Source organism: Nannobrachium achirus (genome assembly GCF_963921795.1).
Source record: "Nannobrachium achirus genome assembly, chromosome: 4".
Taxonomy (NCBI): domain Eukaryota; kingdom Metazoa; phylum Chordata; class Actinopteri; order Myctophiformes; family Myctophidae; genus Nannobrachium; species Nannobrachium achirus.
Genome location: NC_137813.1, coordinates 35,012,063 through 35,033,760, shown reverse-complemented (window position 1 = coordinate 35,033,760; position 21,698 = coordinate 35,012,063). Strand labels below are relative to the sequence as shown.

At 43.5% G+C, this 21,698-nt stretch overlaps 1 protein-coding gene across 1 annotated transcript in view; it reads right to left on the bottom strand.

The window, feature by feature from the left end:
* Positions 1-21,698, bottom strand: part of LOC308282558 (myosin-10-like) — a 112,383-nt gene that overhangs the window by 86,618 nt on the left and 4,067 nt on the right. Inside the window, exon 3 of the mRNA XM_080722938.1 lies at positions 7,469-7,625. Coding sequence (XP_080579064.1) covers positions 7,469-7,625 — 157 coding nt within the window. The remainder of the gene's footprint in view (positions 1-7,468; positions 7,626-21,698) is intronic.

Genomic DNA, 21,698 nt, shown 5'->3' with positions numbered 1-21,698 from the left:
TAGATAAACTATTTTTGACACAGAGAGTCATCGTACGACTAAATATAATGTCTACAAACACAGCTGTACGACTAAGTATAATGTCTACAGACAGTCAAATCATATCAAATTAACACTGGGGATTACTGACACTTGATGCATAGATGACAATACTTCACAGACAAGTGCAAAGAGAAAAGTGCAAACTATACAAGAGACAGTATACACTACATATAGCTAGGGCTGTCACGATTATGACATTTTACATGACGATTAGTTATCACTCAAATAATTGCGATTAACGATTTAATTGTGTTTTTGTCGTTGACAATTACATTTCTGTTTGGCTTTTAGGCCTTGAAGTTGCACATGGTAGATATGACACATAACCTAAATATACAAAGATATTACTGACATATTTGACAACTTTATACTTAAAAAATAACATTGATTGTGGAAATAGCCGATCTACAAGCTCACAACAAGTTGTGAGCTTGTAGATCTGCTATTTCCACTTTTTTTTACTTAAAAAATATATATATGAAAATTTTTCAACATGGAAACGATTATGACGATTATGAAAAATAATCGCGATTATGTCAAATAATTGCTATTAGACGATTATGTAATAATTGTGACAGCCCTACATATAGCACTGTCTATTAACCACTTGAACCTAACATCCTTATAATTCTATGGAAAATATTTGCTGAAAATTGATCAAGCTCACAACGCCTTGCAACGCAAAGCGTTGTGAGCTTGTAGGTCAGCAAAGAGATTCTGTATAGAGGGAGAAACAAGAAGACCAAGTACAGAGACAACTCAGGTAAAGTTTACTAAGTAGAGCAAGCGGGCCTCAGAGTTACTACAGGGGGTCCTCCAAATCTTTGTGTGATAGAAACCTTTTTTTTTCTGAGAACTTTAGCCAAAAATAGCAGATCTACAACGCCTCACGCTGCGAAGCGTTGTGAGCTTGTAGATCGGCTATTTTATGCAAAGGGGTTTGGTGTAGAGGGGAAGAAGAGCAGACTAAGTACAGAGTGAAAGGTCAAGTTATTAAGTATTTACGGTTCAAGTGTTAAACACAATTTGACATGAATCCAAAATACATTGATGATTGTGCTGTCAAACGATGAAACTACATGGAATCTATGATAAATTGTGGGGGTCCCTGCTTCATCTCTCTCAACTAAGGGGTCCTTGGCCTGAAACGTTGAAGGCCCCCTTGAAGTAGAGGGTTTAAATCAGTGGTTCTCAGGTCCGGAGACCCTTAGGGTTCCTCGCGCACGCACGTTTTTTTTGGGCTTGTTTTAAAAACGCTGTGGCTTTTTTGGCGAATCTAACAAGCCAACATTTCTTGGTTCCATTTGTATACTGAAATCGAAAAGTTTGAGAACCACTGGATTAAGTGGTTAAAAGATGCAACAAATAGCTCACTCCAGTATTAATAGTGCAGTCTAAGGACGCGTTCCTCCTGCTGACAGCTGGACTGCTACAGTGAGGCTACAGTCAAGTGCTGTTGGCAAGGAAACCTGAGTTTCATTCAGTCTAATCTAAGTCTTCCTGAGTAACAAGAGGACTGAGCCACGGACCCACATGGTGACTATAAATTAATGGAGAGCAGAGAGCATGAATGGAAATGAACGACCACAAACACGCACGCACGCACGCACGCACGCACGCACGCACGCACGCACGCACACACACACACACACAGGTGGAAACGTGCCAGGAGTTGCAGCCTTGTGGTCTGACTGGTTGAGACTGGGGGAAGCACAGAGAACGAAGAGACATTGTCAGTTAAACAGGGGTCTCGCCATGGCAACCCCCCCCCATGCACGACTATATTCTGAGATGGTGGAGGGAGCGAGGAGGGAAAGATGGACATTCCACGCACTTGTCCTCCTGTGTTCCCTTCACAAAGGAGGAGAAGGAAGGAACCGGGCGGCAGGAGAAAAGAGCCACCACAAAACCCTCCAGTCATGCCGCGCTCGTATTTTTCATGTTAAGTGAAAGACGACCGAGGAAGCCTTTCGTAGGATGAAGGGGAATTTTCCCCTTCAACTTCGTCCAAGTCAGAACATTCTGGTCCAGAGGAAGAATGGAGAAAGGAGAAGAGAACAAAATACTGAACAAACTAGAGAGAGAGGTTGAAAGGAGGAAAAAAAGGAGAGGAAATGAGAAGGAGCTTGCTCCGGTTTTTGAGACAGAAAAAAAGAGAGCAATTATGAACCAGTGGGCGATCCTAAACAGTCTACAATGGCTTTGGAACATCTGAAGAGACAGACTCTTCGACTCTGAAAAGGAGAGTCCATATTAGACACACTACTAAGGACATCTGGTTAATAAGATTCACAAAGGTCCCTTGTTAGTTTGGGACGTCTTTATTTAAGTGGCCTTCTATTTGAGTCCTGAGGACCCAGTGGTAGTGCTGGTTTTATATTCTAATTCACAGTTCAGACTCTTTTCATTTTTGACTCATCAGGTGCCCTGGGTCAAAACACTTGTATGACGAATACCAGAAATAGCCCATCTATAAGCTCACAGCGCATCATGATGTGATGTGTTATGAGCTGGTAGATCTGATATTTCCGCAATATTTTGAAACATGTGAATGCAAAAAAGATTGTAATGAAAAAATATATTAGATTTGAAATTTTCAGTTTTCTTCCTAAAATGGCATGCCCAAAATATCCAGGTTGAAAGCTGTTAAACCCTGTTTAGATTGCTGGAATGAAAACTATCTATTCTGGGTTTCCAGAACTGGATTGGAGAACCACAGCTCTGTTTAATATGCCAGACCGAGAGGGGTTTTTCTTTGGTTGTGTACATGCACAAGATCTAAGAGAGAGCCAAACATTATATTGAAATAAAATGTGGTATGGAGCAAGAGTTTTGAGCCCTCTGAACTTCTTGCACATCCACCCCTTTCTTGGGGGATGTGCATATCACCCGCATGCACGCATGCATGAACACACACGCACACACACACACACACACACACACACACACACACACACACACACACACACACACACACACACACACACACACACACACACACACACACACACACACACACACACACACACACACAGGTATCCATGGTGACTCATATGAGCCTGGCGACAGATAGCAGGGTAGTGCTGGCAGCCATGACACCTTAATGACTCAGCTGGGAGAATTTAGCATGACATGGTGTGGAATCCTGGGACAGTGATGAGATGACCTCATTCCTTTGCCTACTGAGCTCAACACCCCCTGCCTCCTGTGCATACAGAATGAGCACTATCTACAGTGAAAGGGATGTAGAGGGCGGGGATCAGTGTTGCCATGTTGGCTTATTTCCTGCAACCTTGTTGCGGTAAAGAATGCTGAGTTGCGGGTTGCGTTTCTTTTTTTTGTGGCTGTGGCTTTTTTGGCAAATCTAACAAGCCAACATTTCTTTGATGTATATACCATAATTCCACATAGGTTTGGGGGAGTGCGAATCATACTGAGTGACAGAATCGGTCTGGTGTCTCTACTTATGAAAGCCCTGGCTAAAGTAGACATATGCTTGTAATGTTATGATAACCAAAACATACATTATTATGTAATTATAATGAGATATGCATCTAATATTGTTTTATTATGAATATATGGCCATATTATTGAGCTTCTTATGGCATGTTTTTGAGCGGTGGTTACACCGTCTCCTATACGTGGCCGTGTGTGTATGCGTGCGTGTGTGTGTGTGTGCGTGCGTGTGTGTCTGTATGTAGCCTGCAGGCCTGCAGTACCTTTTATGACCACACATGTTAAGGGAGGGGCGCTGTTGTTCAGGCCAGGCCAGACCAGGCACACACACACACACGCACACACACACACACACACACAGGGGGGAAGGGGGGGGGGGGGGGGTAAACCACCGCTCAGTTCACACGGGTGTGATTTTTCAAATTGGGTTGGCTTATTTCTCTCACAAGAGTTGGCAACACTGGTGGGAATGGGGGCACAGGAGAGGAGCCTCATGTCAAAACAACATACTGCAATACACAGTCCATTCTCAGGGCTAATTAAACTGAGAGTAAAAGGCTGGAATCGAACCCTGTTCTCCCGCTCAGTCAGCAGACTCTGGGTCAAGAAAACTCATGTGGAGGCGAGTCGCGAGTCTTTAGCATTGGGGTGCTACATACAATATTATCAATTAATTTCATTGATAAGATAGGCCTCCAAATTAGTGTGGGGTCGCGAAAGAAAATCTCCCTCAAAATAGGGTTGTGCACCCCTGTGCATGCAAATGGAGAGTTGACACTACTGTTAGCATTCTGTATCATTAGATAAAGATTCAATAGATAATAATAATTTCATTTCAAATGAATGAAAAAAAGGAAGCTATCAATTCCCCAAAAAGATATTTTGAAACTGGGACTCAAAATTGATTTTGGGAGTTTCCGAGCAAACCAAAAGCTAGAGGATTAGCAGATTCTACCACCCTCAGATCCATTTTGAATCTACATAGTGAATAGTTGTGGATTTCACCAAAATCTGGGGACCAACTTTACCCATTTTACTGAGCCAACGCTGGGCTTTGACCCAGCCTTTGAAAAACACCACACTGTAACATTTCCCAACATTCTATGGGTTAGGGCTGGAGTCCAGGCCTCAGCTATGTGGTTAGATCCAGCCCACTGAGAACAGAGGATGTGTCTTCAATTGCAAAACACACAAACGCACCTCCAGTGTAGGCTGCAGTTACAGAGCACTGCCACAGTGGACCAACAGCTGCGCTAGCATTGGCTCCCGTTCAAAACGTTTACCTCTGACTCTGACCTCTGACAAGGCTTACTACAAACTTGACGCTAGTTTTACGTCACTCCTGAATGGCAAAGTTGACTGCTGGGGAGTTGGAACTTGGATATCCACATTTCCACTGCTGCCACACAAAGAACCTCCAGTAGCCAACATGCTGTCACCATAGTGATGAAAATTGGCAACAGGCCGTGCAGTACAGGCAAATGTTAATGGATGCATCTATAGTGCCTTGTGTTGTGGGAGCAGGTGACCAGCCTGACTCTTGAGCAAATGTCATGACACAAAGCCTCCAGGCCACCGGCCATATCCACATGGTGGTCAATTGGCTGCTCAGGACCGGGATTTCCCTGGAGTATGACATACAAACAGAATTCCGCATGTGAATATGGTCAATTAAATATCCATCCATCCATCCGCAACGCCCGTTCGTCTGTCCGTCTATCTTCAACAACTTATCTGAAGTAGAGGTAGCACTCCCAGGACAGAACCTCAGACTTCCCTTTCCCTGGCTACATTAGCCAGCTCTGACTTGGGGATCCCAAAGTGTTCCCAACCCAGCGAAATTCCTCCACCAGGTCATAGACAATTAGACATGCCTGAAATACATCCCTGTGGAGGCACTCGGGAGGCATCCTTACTAGATGCCTGAACCACCTGACATAAATCCTTTCTACGCAAAGGAGCAGTGGCCCTCACGGATGACAGAGATTCTCACCTTATCCCTAAAGGAAGACTCCAGCCACACTGAACAAACCATTTCTGCCGCCTGTATCCGAGGTCTCATTCTTTTGGTCAATTAAACAGCCATAGAGAAACGTCTAAGCTTTATAGCTTCCTCAGTATAGAGGCCAACCACACGCACACACGCACGCACGCACGCACGCACGCACGCACACACATATACTGTGTACACAGACTGACAGCACTGCTGCTGTAATAAAGCTTACATGTGGTGGCGTAAAATCTAAGATACAGTAAAATGTACACTGGCCTAATAGTCAGTGGAAACTAATGTCTGGAAAACATTCAAGAGAGGCAGAAAGTGGAGAATGTCAGTCAGACCAAATCTGTTCTCCCAAACAGGTTCTTCAGCACACAGCACACAATGTGCACGCACGCTCGCACGCATGCACACGCACACTCACTCACACACACACTCAAACGTGCACGCACACACACACGCACGCACACACGCACGCACGCACGCACGCACGCGCGCGCGCGCGCGCGCGCGCGCACGCACACACACACACACACACACACACACACACACACACACACACACACACACACACACACACACACACACACACACACACACACACACACACACACACACACACACACACACACACACACACACACACACACACACACACACACACACACACACACACACTGTTAAAACACTGATAGGTCTAAATGAAGGGCCTGCTTATCACACAGGCTGTTCCCGTGGCAACTGGCAACTAGCAGCCAGGGTTTGCCTTGCATGTCTGCATCTGATGTTTGTGAACAGCAATTCTCATTTAACTCCTTAGTCATGATACAATGGTGTCCCGTGCTGAAAATAGATGATCTAAAAGCTCACAACTTGTGAGTGCTTGTTGTAGATCTGCTATTTTCTGCTTGGGACACGGCTGTACAGCTAAGTATAAATAAGGCATAGTGTACATGTATGTCGGGGATGTAGCGAGTGTAGATGTTGTTGTTTTGAAGGTACTTTAACAATGTGCTTATTGTTTCTTTTTCTTTTTGCTGTTTTCAGTTCTGCAACCCAACTAAACTAAATTGAATTGATTGAATTAGGGTCCTTCCATCATGCCTTCCGTTGGTTTCTTTTCTTCTATTTGTTCTTCTTGTGTGTTTCTTTGTCTCCCACTCTCTGTCTCTCTCTGTCTCTCTCTGTTTCTCTCTCTCTCTCTCTCTCTCTCTCTCTAAAACCCACAACAAGCCGGCCTCTCACCGTTAATATGCTCAGACAGGGAAACAAGACTGTTGGTGGAGTTCAAAAGTCTGTCTCCGCAGGTCATCATCTGCGTGACCCCTTGGCGTGACTGTCTGAGGCAAGAGGGACACCACTCAGACATAATCAGTGATGTCACTTCCACCGTGACCTACTGACCTTTCGCACACTTCTCACGCCTCCTCTGCACACTAATCTCCTGAAATATGCAGCAGAAACCCCACGCCGCCTACCAGCGAGCTAAACTCCCTGCCAGGAGAGACCAAAACACAAGCAAGCACACTCGCACAAAACAATCCCAATAAGCTGCCTCAGCCGCAATGTTGCTTCAAAAAACCCACAGCAACCCTCTGAATACCCTCTGTGATTGTTTCTATTTGACAACTATTGAGCAAGCGGCACACACAATGCTCAGCTGCACACTAGAGACAATCATGTCAATTATAATGTCCAGGAGAGCGCAGTAGAGTTCAGCCTAGTTCAGACCAAAGATTTGCGCCGAGACGCACACACACAAAACAGCCGAACAACAAGCTCACACACAGCACGTCGTTGTGATCTTGTAAATCCTCTTTTTCTTACGTGACACCATCATATGACGGAACATAAAGTAAGCATGAGAACGTCACAGAGATAAATGGCAGCGGTCTGATTGACCCCTTAGCGACGAGCCACTGTAGCTCACGTGAGGAGAATGTGCTGCTGTTGTGAATGATGATGTCTCACCTTGGAGCATACAGCGGTATGCTGACTCAGAGATGGCGTAGATGTGCGGAGGCATCTCGTGCCTCTTCTTGCCTCGATACATCTCGATGATGTTCTCCGAGTAAATGGGTAGGTTCTTGTAAGGGTTGATGACCACGCAGAACAGCCCAGAGTACGTCTGTAGAGGAGACACAAAGCAATGTTACTGACAACCGCTTTTATGTCAAACTTCTTGCCATGTCCTATAAGTTTGTTAATGAAAAAACAATAAACATATTGTTTAAATTATTATTCTTTTTTACTGACAACCAAACACTGGCCAGCTGCGGCCAGCACACAATGTCACTAGAACCACCTTAATTTGTAATGTTTGTGTAAGTTGTGTGTATAATTTGCTATGTAATGCTTTTATTTAGTTTATCTTTTGCAATATACATTTTTAATAGATGAATTTGTGAAATGGCAAATAATATGAATATGAATATGTATTTTAATTTTGGAGATCTGAGAACATAAGAATCCTGCAAATCCACTGTATCATGCAGAACATTTTACTAGCTCACATACTGTATTCTCGCTAGCCAGAACTACTAAGCGCCTCAGGGCAACAAGCGAAAGGGCGAGGTTGCGCCATGTCTTGATATAGTGATGTATATCGGACAAAAAACCCATATATGGAGACCCCTGGTACCCATATATGGAGATCCATGTACTGGATATATGCTGTGAGAACCCAAACATGCTTACTCAGTTATTTGTTATGTGAAGGTCCTATGACGTCTATGACATCTGACATCATACCGGTACATACGTTCCCTTTTATGCCCATACATGGATATCCCTGTCTGTAGAACCAGCCACACAGTTATGGGCTGTCTTGGTCATCTATCTTGGCAATATATGGGCATTCCCATATGAAGTCCTATTAGATATGGGCTTAATATTGATGACATCAGGGAACTCCATATAAGGGCATAAAAGGGATTCTGTTAGTGTGATGTCAGAGCGGCAAACCCATTCTGTTACAGTGGTTCTCCTGACACCACAGTGATGTCAGAGCATGATGTCAAAGTGGCAAACGCATAGACCGTAAAAAAGTGTACACATCCAGACAGACGGAGACATGATGTGCCATTTCACATACTAAACTGCGACCTTTGGTCGCAACAAACTACTAATGGAAATGACAAAAAAGTAAACAACTGAGCTGGGCAGTCGTAGGGGGCTGGTCTTCCATCTAAACAACACAGAATACTGTAGACATACTGTATACTCAAGTGTCCAAGGGCCTCTCCTGGGACAGGCAGTGAAAGTACAGACACAACAGAAATAACCTACAGTCAACAAGAATGTTAGAAAATCCATCATTATATAGCCTTGGCACAAATTACCCAGTCTGCATTATGTCTGGGCAGCAGGACCTGTCATAATACCCACAATTCTGGACATTATGTCACCGTGGTCATCATGCAAGAAAGAGATAAACAGGAGACTACCGATGAACAGAGGGACTAAATAGGCCTGTACAATTCAATGCTTATGATTAAATATCATTTAGTTTCCACAACTGATATTAATCCAAGAACTCTGCCATTATACAAAACATGTGTTACATTTCTTTGGGAATGCCAGTCACATTTGAAAATAGTGACGCTGTTGACAAAGTTTATCAGATGCAATCAAATCATTTAATCCCGCAATGATGTCACACCGACATTTCACTGCAAATAAATCTATGAGTTAACGACAAATGAAACTTCTTGAATCTTTAATCAAGAATAATAATTGTTTACTATTCCTGACCAGATCTCTTGTAAAACATATCTGGCATGCTCATCGTATTCATAACTGTCCAGCCCTAACACAAAGCTGTAAACTCTTCAGTAATATAATTAAGGACTTGTGCAGTCCCAGACAGTGTCTAACCTGCTGCAGCCAAAGAGCCACGGGCCAAAAGCAGTTTGTTTTTCGATCTAATAAAATGGCATTATGAAAAGTGAATAAAAAGAAGGACAACGTTGTAAAGAATCACGATGCAGAAAACTGCACACGGCAGACGTTCTCCCTGCTTTCGGTCTGATGGTGTTACATTTGGAAGTGTAACCAGCCAGAAGATCTCTCCCCAGTGTGTGTGTGTGTGTGTGTGTGTGTGTGTGTGTGTGTGTGTGTGTGTGTGTGTGTGTGTGTGTGTGTGTGTGTGTGTGTGTGTGTGCGCGCGTGCGTGCGTGCGTGCGTGCGTGTGTGTATGTGTGCGTGTGTGCGTGTCTGCATGTGTGTGCTGTATATTAATGCTTCCCAGCTATGCTGTGGGCTGAATCCATCAGGCTGAAAGGCACAGTGGAATGAGAGAGAGGCCCTGGCAGGCCTGGTCTCTCCCTCATTCTACACATGCTGTAGGGGTTTGGCATTCCCTCTGCAGTGGATACAGAGAGGCTGCTCTCTGCTTACCACCACCATGACACCATGACATTCATCACTACTATGTTACATTAAGCACATGATACACACAATACAATATACACACATGCACCCACACATACTGCACACACACAGGCACGCCTCCATCTTGCTACCATAACCACTTACGCGCCCTATATACTTTGTCACGTACGACAAATAACAAACATAGCCAATCTACAAGCTCACACTGCCTATTGATGCGACGCGTTGTGAGCTTGGAGATCTCGCAACGTCAGGACTGCAAGGGTGGTGGTCAAACATGCTGCTGACAACACTGCCTGCCTTAATACGTATGTCCATGTGCTCATGCGTGCAAATACACACACACACACACACACACACACACACACACACACACACACACACACACACACACACACACACACACACACACACACACACACACACACACACACACACACACACACACACACACACAATCTAACCATGACCCTTATGAAACAGCAAGAAAAGATGTGTTCAATTCGATATGCCATCCCCAGTCAACTTGATGTCCAAAATGTGTGAGGTTGTGAGCACCCAAAACACACCAGAGACGCGCACGCACGCACACACGAACGCACGCACGCACTATACTAACACACACACTATACTACTATAATAACTCTACGTCTTTACACACAGCTGTACATGTTTAGTTTACCAGGAAGATTGATCAAATAAAGGAATGAGGCACAAAATGGAGGGGAAATGAGAAACATGATACAGAGAAACATAAACCATGTAGACTTAACACTAACAGAAAGACACCAGACAAACACACACACACGTACAGCACACACACACACACACACACACACACACACACACACACACACACACACACACACACACACACACACACACACACACACACACACACACACACACACACACACACACACACACACACACACACACACACACACACACACACACTAAGAAGCAGTCCAGCATGTCTGGCAGGGGGCCTGAGTGATTGGAGACGGCCTGCTCCGAGGTCAGAGTGACAGCCATGTTTGTTTGTCCACCGTCCCTCTGAGACCCTGCAGCCACTCTCCTCTGAGCAGGACCTGAACAACGCTCCGCTTGGAAAATGTAGGAAAACAAGAAAGGAAATTTAAGAGCAAGAACTGTGAAAATGATTGAAAATGGCCACACAGCTATTTTTCTAAACCCTGTTTGACATGTGCTACTTTTTTCAGTTTTGTCTGCATTGCCAGTGAGAGAGATCTAGTCGGAATGGTAGAATACAGCACAAACAAAACGCTGATGGAATTCTGATCACCACATTTTGGTATGTGTCCTGCATCATTTAGTAGGGCCTGACCGCTGCCAGAGTTTTGGGTCCCATGCCAATCCCGATTTTGCAAAGTCCTAGACCACTGATTTGTTACAAAAAGGGGGGAAAAAAGAAAAGGGCAAACGTTTGAAAACAATTTGAAAAACTTAAAGTTTCTATGAATAATCGCATAAATAACTTCTGGATAGAAGTATGTATATTAAACTTAAATATCTTATCTGTATGAAAATAACATTTAACTTTAATTATACAATGAAGAAAGTAAATATAACATACACGCATAAACTGACCTTCTTTAACCAGTTAAGCCCTAAATTAAAAAGGCTATCTACAAGCTCACAGTGTGTCGTAAAGCGGTATGCTAATTTGAGAGAATATTAAGATTTGTGAAAACCTTTGAAAATGTATGTCTTTCTTCAATGACATTCCTAAAATAGAAACACTAGGTTTAAAGTGATATGAAGATTATATATCGGACGGCTCTATCATTTAGAGGGCCTATTCTGTTGTAATATCCAGCCCGCTTTTATGGAGTTGTTTTTGTCTATGTTATCCAGTGGACAATCATTGCACCATATAGGCTAGCCTAGACATTAGTATAAATGCAGATTGTTAAATTAAAGAGTTAGAACAAAATGGAAGGTTATGAAGTAGTCTAAACTCTAAAACCATCAGTTAACCTGTTACACTGAAAACCTCCATCATTATTCTGTGTGTGTGTGTGTGTGTGAGTGTGTGTGTGTGTGTGTGTGTGTGTGTGTGCGTGCGTGCGTGCGTGCGTGCGCGCGTGTGCTTGTGCACACATAATCACAACACGTCATACGGTATGTACATTTATGTAAAAACAACTTGCCAGGTTTCTCTTTACTGACATCTGTGCACCCTAGAGCTAAAGTTCATAAAAACGACATCAGACATTCTCTCTCTCTCTCTCTCTCTCTCTCTCTCTAGACCTGCAGTCTATAAAGAATGACTAAGTCTCTGTTTTAAAAGGCTTTAATTGTTTCAAGAGCTCCCTGTTCTGTTACACCCATGGGCCAGCACTGGGCCAGTGAAAGGACCAAAGAGGGTACAGCAACAATGCACAGATGTGATGTCTAGAAAAAGCCACAGTCTCAACACTGCTCCTTTGACCTGCGTCTCTGTGGGTCCCTTCTTTCAAAACTAGGGAGTCCACAACTCTAACCCCTTTAATTAGGGTACCCTTCATCGCTAAAGTATACACCACTTGAACTTATAGCACACTGGCTCCATCATCATCTGATACAAATATATGAATATTTGCATACCAAGTGCAATGGGATATAGTGTCATTCTGTATACCTGTTCTATCTTGTTCTCCTGCTGCAATGTTTCCTTTGCCAATGCCATTGATGGCTGAATGTTCATTACCAAATGGAGACACTATGTTTAAGCACAGGACACAGGACCATAATGCAAACAAGCCCTGAAGTTATCCTTTTAGCATTCTTTTGTATAAATCCGTGCCACCGTGCCTTGTTTTGTTGTTGCAAACTGTTAATAAAGTTTTCTATCAAATAAATGAAAAACAACAATGAGCTTTTGTACTTCATTTGTGATGAAATGAAAATGTCAATCTTATTTTGTTGGAATGGAACTGGTTATTTTATATTCTAATATAAATACCTGAAAACTATTTTATACAAGATTGTCTGCTTCAATAGTTTGATCTGTGAAGTATTTATGCATGCGATGTTGACCATTATCCAATTTCATGGTCAATGGAAATGGATATTGTCCAATGTGTATTTTCATTCTTCGTCCAATTGTGTGGTCTCTCTCTCTCTCTCTCTCCCTCTCCCTCCCTCTCTCTCTCCCTCTCCCTCCCTCCCTCACTCCCTCTTACAATATATCTCTCTCATGCACGCACACAAAACTGGGGTGATATGCTCACGTCTTCTGGTTCTTGTTAGTAGTCTAGCTGCAGAGTTCTGAATTTCTTGTGGAGACCAATAAATAAGGCATGTCTGTTTTTGTTACAGAAAAATCTAGAAACATTGAATTGTTTAAGTAACCCACCGTATAGGTATACCAAGCAAAGATATCTAGTAAGGTCCAATGCAAAAGAAAACACATAAAATCCTAAAATAACATTGACGGACGACAGTTGGTTGATTTATTGTGGAAAAGGCATTGAGAGTCTAGAGGCTCTAGCAGCTCCTTAGGGTTCATCCTGCAATCACTTAGATTATGAGAAATACTCTGCGTAAAATTGAGCGTGGCGCAAGAGGAAAGGTCATGGGGTCACTCAAATGGGTAAGGTTCGTCCTCCAGGGAGCATGAATGTACTCAGCAACTTTGATGGCAGTCCACCCATTAGATTTTGAGATGTTTTGTGTGCTATTGGCCTAATAGACCGTTTGTCAGCCTTCTGATTGGTCCCTGAGACTCCCTGACTGGCCAACCAGAAAAAACATTCACTTTTTGCTATCGGGGGTGGAGTTTGTGCAGTGGAGAATGTTGCTTCAGCCTTTCAAAAACTGTCCGCAGTGCGGAGCACGGCAATCGCCTGGTACGGCCGCGGCAGTAGGGGGCGATCTCGCTCATCATAATGAATAAGCTTCAACAAACTAGTTCACATGAACCTTATCAATGGTCTAACTAGTTACGATTGGGTACATATATTTTAAATGGGCAGAATTACGATTATGTGAGGAGAACAGATTATAGTTCTCCTCTTCCTACTCCTCTTCCTACCCAAGATGCAATGCGCTTTCTATTTCTATACTATTCTCTCTCTGATCCAGAGGATTAAACTAATTAAAACATATATTTTCAGGGGGAAACTACTGTTTTGCTATGTAATTACTGTACCCTTTTCTTCCCTTTTTATTAATATCACGTAGATGTGTTTTTTTTGGTACTTTATATAGCTGTAATGAGGCTATGAACAAAAAAAAAATCCCATCCACTTCCACTATAAAAGAATCTGCAATAGTGATTCTGTCCCACTGGGATTAAACACATTAAAAAATATATTTTCGGGGAAACCCCCTGCTTTGCAATGTAACTACTGTACCTTTGTCTTCCCTTTTTATTAATATCACCTAGATGTTTTTCCTTTGGTACTTTATATAGCTGTAATGAGGCTATGAAAACATAAAAAAATCCCATTCACTGCCACTATAAAAACAATCTGCCCAGGGAAAATGTCCCATCATAGTAACAGGGCAGAATGGGGCGGGATTTGCAAACTAGTCTATTGCGACCGTAGGTCGCATTTACTACCAAAACCTCCACCGGCTGTCCGTCCGTCCGTCCCTGAGTCAGTCAGTCAGTCACACGTCACACGTCACACTTTTGCCCTGCTCATATCTCCACAACCTCCAAGGACCCCCGGAGCTCCAGGGACCCCCAGGTCCCTGGGGGACCCCCAGGTGTAAAAAAATGTCCGTCCGTGACTCACACGTCACACGTCACACTTTTGCCCTGCTCATATCTCCACAACCGTTGCCCCCATCCATGCCACATTTTGAACACACACTCCTTACCTGCCAAACTACAACCTCCAAGGACCCCCGGAGCTCCAGGGACCCCCAGGTCCCTGGGGGACCCCCAAGTGTAAAAAATGACCAAATGTGCAAAAATGACCAAATGACCACCCCAACGGGCCTGCTCACGGGGAATTCCCGGGGACCACCCACTCCTGGTGCTCCAGAACGGATGCAAAAGTGGTGACGCCCCCAGTGGAGGACCCCCTCCACTGCAGCTCACATAAAATGCCGTAACTCGGGCTAGGAGTGTCCGGGAGAGCCGGGGCCGGTACCTATTCGTCCGCCAAGGCAACGCGGAGACCCCACCCCTCATTTCTCACATGTCCCTCTTCTAGCGCCACCTTCAGGCCGATTTTTAAAACACATTTTTGGACACTGCTCCTACAGTTTTTGCCCTAAAATCACGCAAATCGCTACACAGTATGTCTACACTCATCCCATCAACATGAATCTGTCCCATATAGCGCCACCTTCAGGCCGATTTTTAAAAACACATTTTTGGACACTGCTCCTACAGATTTTGCCCTAAAATCACGAAAATCACTACACACCATGTCTACACTCATGTCATCAACATGGATCAGGAAGATTTTGGACAAACACATTTCTGCCCTATTTGTGGAGATAAGCGACCTACGGTCGCTTATCTCCCGATTAGGGAGTCTTACTGGTAATAGTAGTGCTGGAGAAAAGGCCACTATGAAAGGATACCAAAATCAATCATATATGACGAGCAAGTTCTGTGTCAATCTTGACAATGGTTTTCGAGATGTTTGGAGCCTAAGTGATGGACAGACCAAAGGACATCATCATCGATGTCAGTCAGTCTCCAAGACTGTATAGAAGTCATATTAATCAAGCCTACTAGACACATGCATGGGAGAAGTTGGAGGAGAGAGAGTGAGAGAGAGGTGAAGGAATATCATTATAAAAGAGAGGGAGGGAGATAGACGCAGAAAGACAGAGGAGCAAGGGAAGGTAAAGGAGGGAAAGAGAAGGTCCAAGACAGAAATTAGGTCTAGGCCAGAAATGTGGCTGACAAGGACCCCCGAGGTACAATCCAAGTGAAAAGAGGGGGCATAACCCTCTGACACACGCTCAGCAATGCTGTCTGTAAAATACTCCCTACCTGAAGGCTGTGGAGCGCTAGAGAGAGAGAGAGAGAGAGAGAGAGAGAGAGAGAGAGAGAGAGAGAGAGAGAGAGAGAGACACTACTGTAACTCTAACTGCACTCTCCATTTTGGTGTAAATTAAAAATTGATTAACTCTTATCTGTAAGCTGGAGCTGCTATAAATACAGCGGGTGCCCGTCCTGTTCTGTGACATCCAGTACTGTGGCAGGTGGTGAGGCTGCAGAGGGATGCCTGAGATCACCGCCTACTGGTGCAGGTAGACGCTAGACAGTACAACTGAAAGCTTCTGGATGGTTTTCTGTAATAATATAATAATGCTTGATTCCATAATCCTGTGCAAAAACACAGACTCAGAAAAGGTCTCATCTCAAATAGAACTGAAGTAGACCAGTTAGTATCAACATTAGGCTTACTTGATTATAGTTCTTTTTCCTCAATTTGTGTGGGGAGCATAAAGCAACAGCAAAGACTGATCTGGTTGTATTTGACAGCGCCGGCTTTTATAAAACTCTCTGATTAACCGGATATTCATTTCTTACAGGATGATGTGGAAAGCTGTCTTTCAATGAAACAGCAACTGTGGAAGTCCAAATAACACACCATCAAGTGTGGTCATTCTAAAAGCCCTGCAAAGGTGGAGGGAAATGATCTGCCCCTGCATCCAGCCTGCCAGGCAGCATTGTAGCCGACAGTTGGCAGGCTCAGGTTGAGCCTATAGGCCTACTCGACAGGGCGAGCCAAACCGCTGTGCCTGGCCCAGTCCAGAAGGGCAGAAGGGGATATTTCCACTGTGAAACCTTATCCAGGGGAGGGGATGCCATGGCCTAGTAACAGCTGAGCAACGTACAGGCAACGGCAGACACAACAGCCGACCCCATCTGCCATCCCTGATCAGTCAGTCAGTGTGTTTAGGTTGCTCTCCACTACAGTGGGAGGGGACGACACAGTCAGGGCAGAAGCAGGCTTGTAATAGATTGAGAGACTAGACCTGATGCTCTACTGCTGATTTAACCACTTTAGCCCTATAAACTTTGCATGATGAATAGCAAAACACACAGATTTACAAGCTCGCAGCATGACAATGTGACACATTATAACTTTTAACCCATGAAGACTGGAGAAATACCAAAAAATGTATTCTAATTATAATGGTTTACTGAAAAAAAGTATGTTTCTATATCTGTAATAACGCAGTAATACTTTTGAAAGCATAACAGTCCGGGGCAAATGTCAGTAATCTATATTCAACAGGTTTCAGGAGAGTGCAGGGTGCAATGCATATCTGTGTTTGCCAAAACCACGGTCACTGTCAAAGCAAACAGAATTCAAAAAAGTCCAATGATAAAAACCATGGCAACAAGGCAAGTAAAATGTCCTCTGGAAGCAGAAAGGACTAATGTGTGAATTTATTCACGCAAAAATAAAGTGAATTGAAGGACACGAATGATAAATGAAAATTTAATTATAAATAAATGTCTCTTTTACAGGAAAATAACGAGTCCCTCATTTGTTACGTTTGTTTTTTTAATGCCAATTAACCAGTTATCCAAACAGGCTGACAGCAACTCTGCTCAAGCCAACACAACAGGAGACAGGAGTAGTTTTGATTACATACTGTGTATCTGTCATTTGATTGAATGAAATATTCAATACTCCCAACGACCTATGAGGGAACTAAGGTAAATGTAATTTCCAGGAGAAGAAGAAATGTGGAAGAAAGATGAAGGGGGTAAAAAAGAGAGAGAAAGGGATGAGTAAGTATATGTCATTATTGTCCAGAGTCCAGGAAAGAGGAGAAAGAAAGAAGGACTGTCGGAATCTGGGAAGGAACAAGAGCTGTCGGCAATACAGGGCAGACAACCAGCAGCAGCACTGGGGCAGTGGGTGGTGAGAAGAAGCAGACGGACAGACGTTTTTTCGCCATACAAGAATGCTGAGGCTTTCTGACAGCTGAGGCTTATCTAACGGTACAAAGGCATGCTTGTAGCCCTGCTAGCATAGTGCAGCCTAGCATATAGTGCTGCAGTTAGACCTGCCAGTGACTCACTCGTTCCAAGAGATAGCAAGCTGCTACAATGAATGAATTGGTACAACTGGCTGACTTGACTTCACATAGATGGAGCCGTCAGATGTGCAAGGAGCCACAAACAGAGCCACACACAGGCCAGAAGCTTAAATGATCATTGAGAACCTAAAGCCTCATTTATACTTTGTCAAACTAGTAAGACCCCTCAGGGCAACATGCGACCTCACCCTACAGGGTGAGATTGCGCCAATTCTTGGCCATCTGGCCGTTGATGTATATCGGACCAGTTACCCACATATGGAGACCCCTGCATGATAGTCAACAATGTTATGTCAAAACATGCCCATATATGGGCATTACCAAATATGGGCATTCCCAGATATGTCCTTAATATTGGTGACATTGGGACAGGGATCTCATAAAACGTATGTTAATTAGTAAAGCCAAGCAGGGCCATGGCGGGTTAGGGCCTGGGTTTGATGCCTGGGGATCACCATATATGGGCATAAGGGGGTACCCTAACAGGGCATCATCTGGGAATGCCCATACTGTATATGGACATTTTATTTATTTGATCCTTTATTAATATATATCCATATACATATATGGACTTAATATTAACGTTTTCGGGGAAGGTAGGGTGTAAATCAGAGTAAAGCAAGCTCTTGGGCCAGTTATATGGGCATAAAAGGGATTTTGTTTCTGGGAATGCCCATATATGGACTTTTTATTTTATTTGATCCCTTATTAATAATAATAATATGTATCTGTATACATACAAAATATTTTATGCCCATGCATGGAGATCCCTATCTGAACCAGCCACACAGATATCGGCCATGTCTTGGCCATCTGGCCAGTGATATATATCGATGACATCAGGGATCTTCATATATGGGCATAAAAGGTATCTGGGGAATACCCATTTATGGACTTTTACATACAGTAGGTGATGTCACCTGTGATATCACCTGTGATGTCACAGTGACAAGGGAACCAACCCATAGACTGTAAAAATGTGTACTGACTGACACAGAGACAAGCTGCGACATTTCTCATGGTAAACTGCAACCTTTGGTCGCATTAACGGATATTTGGTGAGTCGGAGCTAGCATTGTGTGACAAAGTATAAGTTAGGCAGACTTAATTAAGAGTAGCAGACTTGTGACTTGAAGGTCACAGGTTCGAATCAGCAAATTGACACAAAAGATTATGGCAAGTGTTCGAGGGAGGGAAGTCGGGAGGAGATATGGCATTGATCATTGCATGTACTCCTGCTGGCTGTGGCGGAGGAGTAGGACGAAGGCACTACAGTATGTCCTCCTGGTGGGGGCTCCTCACTGGCAGGTGAATCAGAAGGATACAACAGCAGTGACAACACAGAAATGTGTGTGGGGAGGATTTCTTTTCTTTCTCTTTTTTTTATACATTAAAAACAATATGACACTCCAATCCTCACTACCTATTATTCATGATTTGAGGCATTTTGTTCAAAACGGGTCCCTCCTCTAAACTGTGGAAGCTAATCTTAGCCAATCAGGGTGGAATATGAAAAACCGGACAGATCCAGAGATAATGTGTACCGATTTGCACTGTATTAATAGTGCCCACAGATCCTACTTAGAATGAGTAAATGCAGAGGTCACATGCCATGTATGTGCAAATGTATAGATATGGTGACAAATACCCCAACAACTAATACATTGGTAACTTGATATCATACCCTATATTCAAAGTTGTAAATATAATCCCTTTAACTCAATTTCTCCAGCAGCAGGTGCTTCTGCGTAGCAAATACAACTCTAAAGGGTCCTGTCTATAAAAGTTACATGGTACTGCAGGCTATATAACATCAAAATCAGTTTAACCATTTTAAAGCCTATTTACATTGGCTATTTGAAAATAGCCAATCTACAAGCTCACAACACGTTGCAAATACATATTAATGTGGGGGTCCTTGTTTTGCGAACCACTGCTGTTAGACAGTGCTGAAAAAGAGAATGTTTGCTCAACCAAATCCCTGAATAAATCAAGGTTATAAAAATAATTAGTACAGTGGCCACAATGGGGATGAATCAGACACGTGCACACATAGACATTAAAGGGGGGTTGAGCCCCTGCCCTTTTACCTGTCTGTAAAAAGCACCCTCTCCAGACCATGAATGCAGTTTTTACTATGGTGAAAGAAATGCTAATGCCCTATTTCCATGCCATACCTGAAGGCAGCATTCAAGAGAAATGCCTTGTCCAAACTCTCCTCAACTTGAATGCAGCATCTGAAGGCCGGGCTACACCAGAAAACGCGTGCGCATGCGTGCGCTGTCTGTGCATGTACGAAAAGCCCCTGGCTACACCAAGGAGGGAATATATGTGCGGGAGACCAGACAGTCTGTGTACAAAACACATTTGCACGCGTACAAAATAGAACCAATCCTATTTTTACAGCATGCGTATCCGGGGCTCACGCTATCCGTGAGCCTGATGTAGGCAATATATATCATTGATATATATTGGATCTTTCCAAACGCACAGACACGCGCACGCCCGCATACGCACTGACGTGCATGAAAAGGCTTGGTGTAGGGGGGGTGCTCTCCATTCCGACATGTCTCCATTCCGACAGTGACTTCTTATTGTCGGAGTGGCAACACTTCCATAGAGGTTAGAGTTAGGGATAGGGTTAGATGTCGGAAAGGAGACATGTCGGAATGGAGACGTGTAACCTTGGTGTAGCCCGGCCGTTATGTTGAAACCAAGAAATGTGTAGAAATCTAGCATCGAAAATAGCCGACCTCCAAGACCTCCTTGGAGGTCTGCTATTTTTGATATTTTCTCCAAAAGGCCCTTTTATAAATGTTAGCCCCTGCCTCTCTAATATTCTCAGCACGTCCCTGGATGAATACAACAAATCACTACCTCTGATAAACAGCCTGTATTTTAAGGTTTTTAGTCTAAGAGAGACACCGTAGCCCAGTGTCATGACTTGGATGGGCTAAGCTGGTCAGATCCATGTAGGTGAGTGTGGATCATAGTGGATCTCTTCCTCTAGTGCTGGCAAAGCACCACAGACACATGTTTTCAATTTCTCTGTCCAGAAGGGGGAAAGTAATGAGCTCCAAATCCAATTTTGAAGCATCAAGGAAAAAAAGAAAAGAAAAGGAAAAAAACATAACATAACATGACACCACAATATGAGAGTGGAAAACGAGTAACTACGAGGCCAACATCCATGGTGCTAAGATGGTAAGCCTTTTATTTCCTAACATTAAACTGTTTCTCAAATGTTCGATATAGTTTTAGACTCCCTTTGAATGAAATGACCTGGGCCAAGAGAGGGCACATCTTGCAGCCTATGGTGATCTTCCATCATGTATTTGTCTTGTAAGAAGGATAAATCAAAAGTGACACAATTCCGTCAGCATCCCTGCACCACAGTCTCTCAGGTGATAACCGACCCACATTCTATTCCTGGAATGCATGTCTCTAAATGGGTCAAGATCACAAGTAGGACAAAGCTAAGGAGCCCCATCTGTAGTCAAATAGGATTATAACGCAGAGTGGGTTGTTACAGCAAAACTGTCAACCATAAACCCAAGACACAACTCAAGATCAATCTGACAGATTGATTGTCCAAACTACAATACATGAACAAAACGCAAGCTTTGTCTGGGATTTTAGACATGGTGACAAACCGTTTCACTCTTGGGTTCACAGCTTGGGTCCAAAACATGTTCAGGTTTACACACAGAGGGACCCCCGTAGAGATGTGAGAGGCCCAGAGTAGGTTCATCCATCTCTGGGATCAAACAAGGCC